At 64.6% G+C, this 12636-nt stretch overlaps 1 protein-coding gene across 1 annotated transcript in view; it reads right to left on the bottom strand.

The window, feature by feature from the left end:
• Positions 1–7485: 7485 nt before the first annotated feature.
• The window catches only part of SKI (SKI proto-oncogene), a 58648-nt gene continuing 53497 nt past the window's right edge, over positions 7486–12636 (bottom strand). The window contains exons 4-7 of the mRNA XM_036281430.1: positions 12084–12346; positions 11679–11983; positions 10304–10534; positions 7486–10004 (exon numbers count right to left, since the gene is read on the bottom strand). Coding sequence (XP_036137323.1) covers positions 9816–10004; positions 10304–10534; positions 11679–11983; positions 12084–12346 — 988 coding nt within the window. The 3' untranslated portion in view covers positions 7486–9815. The remainder of the gene's footprint in view (positions 10005–10303; positions 10535–11678; positions 11984–12083; positions 12347–12636) is intronic.

The raw sequence follows: 12636 nt of genomic DNA, 5'->3' as shown, positions 1-12636 counted from the left end.
ATCCCAGCTGCAGCCCTAAGGAGTCCCCTCTCTAGGACTCCACCAGGAAAAAGGGCAAAGTTGGGGCAGAAACGGGACAGGAACCTACAGGCAGAGGCCCTGGAGGGCGTTGGGTGCACCTGGGCACTGTACAGGCCCTGGTCGGGAAAGAACCTGCTGGGGCGCCACGGAGCAGGAGGGGCAGCCCAGGCAGCTGGGGGCTGGGGCCAGCCAGCCTGCGGCAGGCCAGGGCCAGGCCGGGATGCAGGCTGGGAGGGGCAGGTGGGGTCCCAGAGGCAGGACAGGGCCAGGCCGGGATGCAGGCTGGGAGGGGCAGGTGGGGTCCCAGCGGCAGGACAGGGCCAGGCCGGGATGCAGGCTGGGAGGGGCAGGTGGGGTCCCAGCGGCGGAGAAGCAGGGCGTGCGGATGAGGGAGTCACCATCCTGAAGACAGCCTGGAGGAGGGAAGGGGGCATTTCTAAAGGGGGCGCAGGCACCATGTGCGTTCTGTGGTTTTGGGGTCTCCTATGGTCACATCCTGCGAGACCCCCACGCCACCCCCCAACCAAGGCCCTGAGAGTATCCCCAGGAGCCCGCCAGAGGCTAAGGCAGGTGGGGCTCAGGGCGGGGCGCAGCTGGGCTGACCCAGAGGAGGCGCCCTACCTCGTGGCCTCAGGGTGACGGCTCAAGTCTGAGCCTGCTAGGGGCGCGCAGGGCGGCCGGGCCGGTGCCTCTGGAGCCTGGGGGACCGGGGCAGGGGCGCCTCTGACCCCGGCGGGACGTGCTCCGCAGGGCTCCGCCGGCAGCGGGGACGAGGGTCGTCAAGGACGAGGCTGTTCTCGGGAACCGGCTGCAGTTCCCGCCTTCGCCACCAACAGGGTGGCACCGGGCCCGCCCCGCCCCCACCCGGGCCTCGGGGCGCTCGGACTGCGGCACCTGGACACGTCAGCGCCCGCCCCGCACAGGGCGAAGCGCCGGCCCCGCGGGTGCCCCGGGACCTAGCCACGAGCAGGGGCCGTGCCTCCTGCTCAACGCGCCCCCTCTCCCAGCCCCCCTCTCCCGCGCAGACCTGGGCGGGCTAACAGCGCCGGGGCGCCCCTCCATCCCCGCCCGGTCCCCCGCCCGCGCGCACGCGCCTCCCGCGCCGTCCAGGCCCCGCCCCGCGCCGACCAGGCCCCGACCAGGCCCCGCCCCACGCCGTCCAGGCCCCGCCCGCGCCGTCCAGGCCCCGCCCCGCGCGAGCGGGGAGGGCGGGGCCGCGCAGGCGCAGAGACGGCGGTCGGCGCGGGGCGGGGCCTGGGCGGCGCGGGGCGGGGCGAGCGCTCCCGAAGGGCCACCCCGGGGCCTCCAAGGCCGCCGGCCGGAAGCCTCGGGCCCGCCGCCGAGGTCGGGAGGACGGGCGTGTCCGGGGCCCCGCGGCCGACGTGGGCGCGGGCAGGGAAGTGAAACCCGGTGGCGGGGGCGCGGGGCTGAGCTGCGCTTTCCGAGGGGGCGCCTAGGAACTGAGCCCCCCCGCGGGACCCCACTCGCCCACGGCCCGTGGGGGGAGGGGCCGCCTGGAGGCGGGCCCTGCGGTGACTCACTGCCCGCGACGCCCCGACTCCGGGCGCTCGCCCCGGGACCTTGGGCACGTCTGCGGGCTGCGCGTCCTGGTGCCCGGCCCGGGCAGGGGCCGTGCGGAGCGGGCGGAGGGCTCAGGCCTCCCCCGGAGGCGCTGCCAGGAGGCCCCTCGGCCTGGGGGCTCGCGGGGGGACAGACGCACCCTTCCGCCCAGCCCACCCCTCCCAGCCCGGCTTCCGGCCAGGCCAGGAGGAGCAGGAATTCGGAAAGTTTTGGAACCAGCTTCTGACTCCCTGGAGGTTCTCTGCCCCCCTTCCCCTGGGGATGGGGCGAGCGCCACCACCGGGCCCCTGCCCCGGGCACCCCTGCCCACACCACCCCCAGGCACGGGGTGCAGGATGGGGCTGGGGAGCGCCTGTCCTGGCGGGGCGCCTGCGGAGGGGGCGCCTCGCGGTGGTGGCGGAGACCAGACCCAGGGTGGCCACACTGGCCGAGGAGCCCCTACCAGCTGGGGCCCCCCGACACTCAGGCCTGTCCCGGCAAGCCCCCGCCCGCCTGCCTGGAGCAGCAGGTGCGGAGGGAAAGCAGATGGCCCCTCAGTGACGCGGTGACAGGGGCAGACCACACCCCCGCAGCCCTCCTCTGGTCCCCTGGCCTGGAGCTGCGACAGCCCCCCCCCAGCCGACCTCAGCCCCCCTCTCCCAAACTACCAGAGCCTTTTCTGGGACTGTTCTTACTTAGAAACAGGAAGTCAGGGTGTGGACCACAAGTCCACCAGGTCAAGGCCCCAAGGGCAAGGTAGGTTGGGGGTTTGGACCCCATGGGAACTTGTCCCTCATGTGGGGAGGGGAAGGAGGACACCCATCTGCCCCCCTTAACCAGGCATGGGCTGCCCAGGCTCTGCTGCCCACCCCGGTGCCAGCCCCAGCATCGGGGTCACCTCCCTGGCTCAGTGAGTATGACACAGGAACCCTGAGCAGCAGGTGCTGTTGCTGTGGGTCCTGACCTCCCTCCTGTCCTCCAGCCCTGCAGCTCAAGTGTCTCCTTGCACACACATGCACACGTACACGCCGGCCTCCAAGGCTAGGGGACCCCTGCGGCAGACCAGCTGCCCTTCCCATTCCTGGACTCTTCTGGTGCTGCCAGCCCCCATGAGGACCTGGGTCCCCCTCCTCAGTTCTGTGGCACAGCCCCTTCCTCTTGCCCATCAGAGCCCGGTCCTGTGTTCACTCGCTGGACAAGGAGGGGGTCTGCAACTCCTCCCAGCTCCTGCCCCCATCTGCCACCCTCCACGTCCACAGGTCGCCATCTGCCCTGCTGGTTCCGCCGGAGCTGCTCTGGCTGGGTGCCCGGGGGAAGGGCACCATGGACCCGGACCTCCCAGACCCCTCTGCCAGCCTGGCCAGAACCTGGGAGGTTTGGCTCTGGAAGGTATAAAATGCAGACTTCCTTCCAGAGGTTTTCTGGTGACTGCCTACCCCACTCCCACCCCCACTGTGGACCTGGGAACCCCGCCGAGATGGAGGACAGAGCCAGAGGACCTGTGAGGCGGGCCTGGCACCATCTGCCCAAGAAGCCTGGCCAGGGGGCTGGGGGAACAGGAAGGGCAGAGGTAGGGAAAGGGTGGGCACACCTACCCTGGAAGGCCCATGTACAAGCCAACCTGGCTCTCCCGTGCACACCAGCCCTCCAGGGGGACGTGGGACCTGAACGCAGCCCTGCTTCTCCAGCCTGTCCCTGGGGCTGCACTTCAGTGCCCAGGGGTGTTGCTGGGCACCAGGGCCGCCTCTACCACCTTCCCCTCTTTCTCAACCCTGCCTGGGCCTGGAGCTGGACTCAGGTGGCCCTGGACACGTGTCCTCTGAGGGGGACCTCATGGGGACAGGAATCTGAGCCCCGACCGCAAGCTGCCTCCTTCCCAAGGTGCCCTGTCCCGGGAGGGTTCTGGAACAGGCCTCTGTGACAGCAGGAGGGACCTGGGAGAGGGCTTGGGCCAAGCTTCCTGCCCACAAGGGCTGCCAGGCCAGGCGCAGAGCGGGAAGGCCCCACCCCAGCCCAGCCGGACACCTGCCCAGCACAGGACGCTCCGAAGACAAGCCAGGCTAGCTCCACCTGCTTGTCCACCCCCCTGCGGCAGGGCCACCTGCTCCAGGGCTGGGAGCCTCAGCGCCCACGGCCCAGCCCCTGGCACAGGCCTGGGCACAGATGGCCGTGTGCATGGGGCCTGCAGCATGCACGTCATCCAGACGCGGGGGGCAGGGACTGGTGGGCATCCAGGCCCCGAAAGTTGTCCCCACCCCTTCCAGGGCCTGGCAGCGGCTGGGGCAGAAAGGAGGGTGTGGGCTGCTGCCCCCAGAGCACAGTGGGCTTCTGTGGGGAGGGTCTGGGATCCCATCCAAGCCCCTGGTTTCACATCCTGCTGGCCCAGCACCGCAGGGTCCCAGCCCTACCCTTTTGTGAGGGGGGAGCCAGCCCCCCTTTCCCCTCTCTGCAGGGGAGGTCACCCAGGTCACCCAAGTGCAGCCAGAGCCTGAAGGGCTGGTGGGCAGAGTGTGGGTAGGGCCTGCGACCCTCATGAACCGCCCTGATCACTCAGGCCTGTCTGCTGGCTCTTCTTGGCCAGCGAGAAGGGGTGACCCTGTGAAAGGACAAGCAGAAGTGAGGGAGAGGGGTGCAGGGCAGGCTGGGTGGGGTGGGGTGCGGGCGAGGGCCGCTGGGGTGGGCTGCGCAGCTGTTGCTGGAGTGAGCAGGCGGCTTCCTCTTTCCAGGAGGCTGCGCCTGGCATCCGCCTGCCCAGATGAGGGCCCGAGTTCGAGTTCTCGGCCTGCGGTTAGCCCCCTGACCACAGGGCGGGGTGGGGTCCCGGAGCCAGACTGTGGCCCTGGGCTGACAGACCAGAGGGGTGGAGAGTGAGGAAACAGGCCCAGCTGGGGGCTGAGGGTTAGGCCGGGGTGACAGGCAGAAGTGAGAGCTTGGGGGGCAGGGACAGCCTAGGGAGCCCTCCACACTGGGCCCACTTCAGCTCCAGGCCTTGGTGCGGAGGGTGGCCGGCTCCCAGGTGGCCAGGGGCCCCTCCTGAAGTGGGGGTGGGCGGGCTCTCTGTCTTCTCCAGGCCTTTGCCCTCTGTCGGTCCTGGAGGCGGGGGTGCAAGGAGAACTGGGGAGGAGTTTCTCCCACGCTGACCTCTCCCGTAAACCCTCGGGGCTCCCTGACTCCCTCAGAATGACCTCGTGAAGGGGGTTCTGACGCCAGGCAACTTCCACCCTATCTGCCCTGGGAGGGGGGTGCCCTGGGAGGGGGTGGCTAGAGCCTTCTCTAAAATACATTTTTATTGACTTTTTTTTTTATCCTCACCCGAGGACACCTTTCCATTTTGTTCAGATAGAGCGGGAGGGAGAGAGGGGAAAAGAGAGAGAGAAACATCGACGTGAAAGGGACACATCGAGTGGCTGCCACCCACACGACCAACCAGGGCCGGGGACAAACTGCAACCGAGGTACGTGCCCTTAGTGGGAACCAAACCCGGGTCTCTCGGGACTGCAGGCCGACGCTCTAACCACTGAGCAAAACTGGTCAGGGCCATTTTTATTGACTTGGGGGGGCGGGATAGAAACATCAATCAGCTGCCTCTTGCATGTCCCCCCAGTGGGGACCAAGTCCGGGCACGTGCTCTCAGCACATGGGATGCCACTCAATCCACTGAGCCACACAAGCCAGGCCCAGAGCCTTATATTTTTTCGGTACGGGAACCAAACCCAGGAGGGACACTCTGGTCCACAGGCCGACACTCCTAGCCGCTGAGTCAAACCGGCCAGGGCTTACTATTTTTTTTAATTGTATTTTTCTTTATTGATTTTAGAGACAGACGGAAACATCAATTGGCCGCCTCCTGCATACCCCTCACTGGGGATCGGGCCCACAACCTGGGCATGTGTCCTGACAGGGAACCGAACCGGCGACTTCTTGGTGCAAGGTCGCTGCTCAACTACTGAGCCACACAGGCTGGGCGCCCAGTCTTTTTAATGCTGTAAGTTTACACCCAAAGTGAAGCCCAGGGCAGCCCAAGCTGGGAAGCTTCCCACAGGGCTGCCTGTCCTGATCTGCCTCCCTGCCCTGTGGCCTGGCCCTCAGCTCTCTGGAAGTAGCACCTCAAGTGGGGAGAGGAGGGAGCCAGGAGGGGTCTGAATGCTGGTGGCAGATGACGGGCAGACAAGGAGAGGTGCTCAGCAGGCAGAGTGCCCAGCACCAGGCCGCACGGCAGCTCTGGGCACCCACCTGGCAGGCCCTGGAGGGCACAGCAGTGGTGGGAACAGAGGCCCAGTGATGAGAGCAAGTCTGGACAAGTCCCGGAGACCACGCAGGTCACGCCGCCCCTCCCGTGGGCTCAGTGTGAGCGGGGGCCTGGGACGCTGGCGGGATGCAGTGGGTGGTGTCCACTCAGGAGACCCAGGCGACAGCAGGAAGGACAGCCCTCCTGATGGGCATTGCCGGGGGTGCTCGACACCTCAGCAGACACTGTGGTCTGGCAGGAAGCATCACATGGCCAGTGTCTGGGACCACAGGGTCTGGCCACCGGTCTTCGCTCCCCCTCCCTCCTCGTCTGGTGTGTGGGGCCTGGGTTGGGGGGCAGCTGCGGTGGGGGGACGTTCTTGGGAATAGAGGGTATCATGGCCTCAGCTGGGCCCGTGGAGTGGGGTTTGCTGTCTACACCTTGGGGCACCCCAGGACCCTGAGCAGGGCGCCTGGTCCATGCACAGCAGAAGGGGAAGTGGCTCAGCCTCCGTCCACCCAGCCCATCAGCTGGTCTCAGACCCTGAGCAGCAACCCCACGAAGAGTAGCTGCTGGGGGCCCTGCTGTCCCCCTCCCAGTCCTGGGGTGGCATGGACAAGGCCACCTGCACCTGGGGACCTCTGGGGGGGGGGTGTCTGTGTGCAGCAGCAGCACTTCTGGGCCCAGGTTTGAGGGGTTTCCCGAGGTTGCAGGACGCAGGCACCTGGGAGTCACCCTGCGCTGGGCTGTTCCCGCGCTCCTGCCTGCCGGGGTCTCTGGATGACCAGGAGGGCTGGGCTGGGAGGCCGGATGTGGGCAGCCAAGGAAGTCTGGTGCCCGGGGCCCAGCACAGCAAGGTCTGCGAGGCCCAGGGAAGCTCCTGGGAAGTCAGGCAGGCGTGTAGGGGGTCCTGTGCTTCTCTCTCAGGGAGCACTGGAGTCTGGGGTTCTGACACCCTGTTCCCTGGCTCTTCGAGGGACCTCACAGACCCCTCGAGGCTGACCCAGGAAGGGTGCACCCAGCCTGGCCCGGCAGGGCCTCGCTGACATGCACCGTGTCAGGAAGGGCACAGCTCGGCGTGACCCGGGGGCGGACGCCCCTTCCCCTCCCCGTGCCCAGGCAGGGATGGTGTGCGGGATGGGCCCAGGCATGGCGGCTTGTGTCCTCGCTGTACATCATCATGTTTGGGGGAGGGGCGCCAGGGGACGGCTGGGTACAGAGCGAAACAGATAAATATGCCAAGCATCTCTTTTTCTTTTTAAATCAGGCATTTATAAACAAGAGCGCATACATTAATTACATAAAAATAGTTCTCGGATAGTAGAGTAAGTCATCAGACGTCAGCAGCAGCAGCAAAGGGGGACGGGGACGGCGATGCGGACGCTCCCGGCAGACACGAAGGTAGAGCTGTGTTTGTTTTTTTTTTCCTTAATCGAAAAAAAAAAAGGTCGTTGGTGACTCCTGACTGAAGCGAGAACAACCTTCCTCGAGCTCAGCCCGGGCGGGCTGCTCGGGAACCCGCAGGGCGTCTCCGTCCCCTCTGGCAGAGAAGCATGTTCGGTGAAAACCACCCGGAAAACAAGACGGCTACCAGGTAAGAAAGGGTTTCTGGAGAACGCCCCCCACGTACACGTAGGATACAGGGTGTGACGGAGTATTTACAGGTGACGTCTGTCACCGGCCAGTTCGGAAGGAAAGCGGAGTTCCGGGTGTGAGTTAGCTGCTCCGGAGATGTGTTATTGCTGTTGTGTTTTCCCTTCGTGAAGTCTCTTCCAGCATAGAAAAATGAGTAATTCAACTAAATACACAATCATCTGACAATGGGTGTCACACACAGGGAGTCAACAGCCTACAAGACAGATTCCTCGTCTCCCCCTGGAAAGACGGAGCCGCAGCTGCACCCGGGAGGCGGGTCTGGGCCTGCACAGGGAGCTGCACCCACGGGTGGAGGTGGCAGGTGCCCTTGCCCGTCGGCCTCGCCCAAGGAGCTGCCCGGGAAAGCTGAGCTGCTGGTGAAGGGAGCCCACCCTGTCCCCCTCCTGCCCCCTGGCTCCGCAGGCCTGGGTGGGACAGGGCCTCACCCCCAGCTCTCGGGGACAAGGGGCCGCTGCGTATCTAGCTCTTCCCGACGGCGATCGGGGACAAAGCTGGCAGAGGGGCGCGGGAGACCAGAGGGGACAGTGCACGGGCAAGGATGGGCGGCACCTCATGCACCACGTAGAGAAGGCATCTCCCTCCGGAGCCTGGGGACGCGGAAGCGCGGGAGCACCCGGCGGCCTCGGCCGCCCTGCGACTCTCCGACTGGGCAGCACAGAAGCCCCGACACACGTAAAGCTTTGCTCCAACTAAACCACTTAGTTTCCCTTGAAAAATGACTGGAAAAAACACAACTCCAGAAAGACCAGGCTGACACGCGTTCTGAGAGTTGCCTGACAACTGACCCTTACACGACACGGTAATAATGCCCATCGAGGGGTATACGTATGGCAGAGGTTAAAATTCCATGCATACAGGTTTAATAACTGCAAAAGAAAAACAAAGCAAAAAGAAAAAACAAAACCCAAACACACGCTGCGTCTACATGGTGTCCCGTTTGCATTGCACTTAGGAGGGGGTCCAGCAGCACCTGGGCCCCCCAGTAAACCAAGGGCGACCCCCCGCAGAGGGCGTCGGCACCCACGTCTCCGCTCTGGCCTGTGCGCAGCTGCCCGGTGTTAGAACGGAGTCAGGCGAAGAATTTCGGTAAGATCTTCCTTGTGTAAATAAATACCATCATTTCCAGGTGGGTAGCGCCTCTTGTCTACTGGGAAATCATTTTCAAGCTTGGGCATAAAAAACCTTATACAATTTGCATAAACAGTTGAGAGTAAACGAGATTATTTGGAATAAATGCAAGGAACTTATTTGATAGTGGCAGATTCGATCGCTACTGAAGACGGATATTTGGGGGTAAAAGACGAGTCAGGATTCGCTGTACAAGATGCTGGAAGGCACAGAACTACCCCCCGAAGTTCAGTTTTTGCGTTTCGTTTCCGTGTGATTCCCTTGTTCAACCAAGCACCAGAGGGGTTTCTCAACGCGCGAGCACTTAGGATGTGACCTGCTCTAGAAATCGGTTTCAACGTTTGACAAGTAAAAACCTCAGTTAACGGGGGAATAAAAAGGGAAGATTTTTGACAAAGTGCAGTTCTAAGTATACGTTTAAATGAACAAACAAACAAAGAGAAAAAGAAAAAGTGAAATAATGCTGTTTTGTTCCAATGCTGCAGCCTCCGTCCCAGGCTGAAGGAGCGACGTCTACCCAGCCGAGAAGGGGCCGCCTGGTCAGGGGCGCCGAGTCTTCTGTCACCTCCCGGCGGTGAGGCCCCTGGCGGAGCCGGGCCCTGCAGATGGACGGTGGCGGCGGGCGTAAGGCGGCAGTGTCAGCTCAGGCGCGTGCTCCTCGCTCTTCCCGCGGCAGCACAGGAGACCTGGGTCCTTGTCGCTGAAAAAATAGACTCTGGAGAAAAACCCTTCCTGTCCTCATGCAGCCGCGGGAGCGGATGAGCTTGTGATGGCTTTGTGGGCGGGGCGGCCACCACCCCGGCTCCCTAGCGGGTCCTCAGATGGCGTCTCATGTTGGTGGGGCTTTTAAAAGTTAGTCATTAAAAAACGTGTCGATTTTTTTGTTTTCTGAATATCAAGTCTTCTTATTGGTTTTAAATAGCTTATAACAAAAGTGTAAATGTTAGAATGTTCCAGCAAGCGGAGGCCAGCCGCAGCCACCGGGCTGGCCTGAGTCCGGCTGCAGGTGGGGCCCAGCTTGCTCGCTTGAACTTGGCCGTAGAAAATTTTGCAGTGGATTCCAAAAGTATGTGGTTCCAAACACTCGTTGGTTGTAGGCACAGTAAGACGTTGTGCTATATGGGCTGCAGGAGGGCAGGCCCCACCCAGCAGAGCCCCCAGCGGTGCGCGCCGCCTGCCCGTCCCTGCAGCGTCCGAGCCGGGACAGCAGGCAGTGGGTCCGCTAGGGCTCCAGCTCTGTCCCGCTTTCGCCGCCCGCAGCCTCGGGGCGGGCCCGCGGCCACAGCTGCTCCTGCAGCTCCTTCACCACCTTCTCCAGGTGCTCCCGGGCCTCGCGCTCCCGCAGCAGGTCGGCGCGCAGCTGCTCGCGGTCGGCCTCCGCGTGCTGCAGCTTCACCTGCAGGTCCTCGATCTGAAAGGGACGCCCCCAGCGTCAGCAGACCCCGCTTCACACACCCGGACCCGAGCCCAGTCACCGGGGCTGGGAGAGCCTCTCAGGCGGCGCCAGTGCAGACCAGCTCCCGCCACCAACTGCGCACGCAGAGCCCGCGGTGGGAACTCTCAGGGCGGCGGCCTCGGCCTCCCGCTGCCCAGGCCCTGCCCCTGGCTGTCAAGGGGGCTGAGGCAAGGGGTCCCCGGCCACAGCGTAGACCCACGTGGCACCTCGCTACATTGGCGCGCGCGCCTGCCCCCGCCCACTGCCCCGCGTACCTGGGCGGAGTACTTGGCGCGCAGGCGGCCGGCCTCGCAGCCCTTGTCGCACACGCGGACCTGCCGGGCCTGCTCCAGCTCCCGCTTCAGGCGCAGCCGGGCCTCGTTGGCCTCTTTCATCTTCTTCTCGTTCTCGGCGCGGAGGCGTTCAATCTCCTTCCGCAGGTTCCGCTTCGCCTCCGTGGCTTCCCGCAGCTTCTCCTTCTTGGCCACACGTAGGAACTCGAGCTCCTGCGACAGCAGGTTCAAGGTCATGGCCCTGTCCGGACCTACCGGGTTCCCAGCTCTGTCCCCCGCACCCCTCAGAGGGGACAGTCCTGCGGCAGGCCAAGCACATGCCCCACCTGCCCCACCAGCGCTCTGGCCACTCCCCGGCACCTGTGACCCCCAGAGGTGCCCCACACCGGGACTCCTCTCTCTGCCTCCATTCCCTCTGTCTTCTGACCCGTGCCCACAAGATCCCGAGACCTAGGCTCTGCCTCCCCTCTACGCGCCAGGGCTCGGTGCAGCCGTTCTGGGCCTGGGGTCTGAAGGGGAGGCTGCCGAACTTAGCTGCTGCAGGGCCTCCAACGTCCTCTCCCCAAGTTCCCTCTGTGTCCAGCCCCTGGGACTTCCTTGCAGTCAGGGGTCCACTCAGTTCCAGTGGCAGGTGGCATGGAGCCAGATGGAGACAACCCCCTTCCCGTGCCTGCTGCGCTGGTTATCAGTAACTCCCCCCTGCAAACATGCTTATAAATAGCATTTCCTAGGGAAGTCACACCTCCAGCCAGAACCAGGACCCGGAAGGGAGCATCCTGAGCCTGGTGCCTGAAATGCACTCGGCGGAGAATGTCTGCAGTCGCCAGGCTCAGACCACAGTTGTGGTGCCAGCAGCCCACACGTGTTGCTGTCCCTGAGCTGCCAGACTCCGGCAGAGGTGTGAAGGCCCCGCCCTCGCCCCAGGCACTGGGGACTTAGCCTCCCCCGCTTGTCGGAAAGGAAACAAGCCAGCCTGGAAAGGCAGTGTTGGGGAGACGGCTGAGCTCAAGGACACCTGCCCTTCTTGGGGTGATGAGGGCACAACTGGGGCCCAGACCCTTCAAGCCGCCAGCCCCCTTTTCACGAGAAAGCAATCACTTCTGTGGAGTTGGCAGAACCCAGTGTGGGGGGACAGGCAGTGTGCCCGGCCCCTCTCCTCCGAGCCAGGTCTGCAGAGACCCTGCCCGGTCCCTGCTGCTCAAGGCCTCACGGCACCATCTTCCAGAGCACAGAGCTGTGGAAAACGACCCTCTACGCCACCCCCAGCAGACAAGGCCGGCCAGCCCGTGTCACCCAGCGTGCAGAGGGGTCACTGACAGCACGGGCCCAGGCCCAGGGCTCCCAGCCTGCGGCTCACCTGATGGAGGCTGCGCTTGGCCTGCAGGGCGGCGCTCAGCTTCTCCTCCTGCTTCACGCGCATCTTCACCACCTCGTGCAGGAACTTCTCTTTGGCCTCCTTGGTGTCCAGGCCGCCCTCCAGGGCTTGACGCAGGTGCTCCAGCTCTGCCTCCAGACCCCCACTGGGGGCGTCGGTGGGGGCCGCCGAGGTGTCTGGGGCGGGGGGCGGGGCGGGCGGGGCGTGCACGCCCGGGGAGCTCAGGTCCTTGGCGGAGCTGGATGAGGTAAAGGACGGAGAGGAGAGCGAGGACAGGGAGGAGGTGACTGTGGAGACAGAAAGGGCTGCAGGTTACAGATGAGCTCACGCCCGTCCCTCCCACAAAGGCCGGCCTGAGGGACAGCGAGGCTGGGGGCTCACACGCACATTCTTCTCTGCTTTCCACCTCCACCTCGGCCTCTGAGTCCTTGTCATCCTCCGGGGTGACTGTGGGCGCCGGCGTCTCTGTGGCCCCAGGCGTGTCCACTGTCAGCTTCCGTTTCCGCGGCTGGATGCAGGTGGTGAGGGGCTCGGGGGCCCGGGAGACGATGGTGGCACATGGCGGGCTGCTCACAACCTTCTGCTGGGCCGGCGGGGCCAGGGCCACGTTGGGGGCCACACCCGTCTCGAAGCTCTTGTAGGAGTAGAAGCTGCAGAGGAGGTGGGCATCGGAGCTGCAGGCGTGGCCCCCCGTACCCTGCCCACCCAGCGCCAGCCTGCGAGCACGCCAGGGCCCCGAAGCTGCAATGTGAACACTGGCCACCATGTCCTCCGTGGGCCGCAGCCAACTCCTGACACCACAAAAAGTTCTGGACGCACTCGTCCTGACACCCATCAGAATGACCAACACTCATAATGGCCGGGCCACTGGGGTCTGGGCATGTAGCCCACAAATGAGCTGTGTGCATGCGCAGATGCCCAGAGAGCTCCGTCGGGAGGC

The sequence above is a fragment of the Molossus molossus genome, unplaced genomic scaffold (genome assembly GCF_014108415.1).
Source record: "Molossus molossus isolate mMolMol1 unplaced genomic scaffold, mMolMol1.p scaffold_m16_p_35, whole genome shotgun sequence".
Classification (NCBI taxonomy): domain Eukaryota; kingdom Metazoa; phylum Chordata; class Mammalia; order Chiroptera; family Molossidae; genus Molossus; species Molossus molossus.
This window is presented reverse-complemented; position numbering and strand designations above follow the sequence as displayed.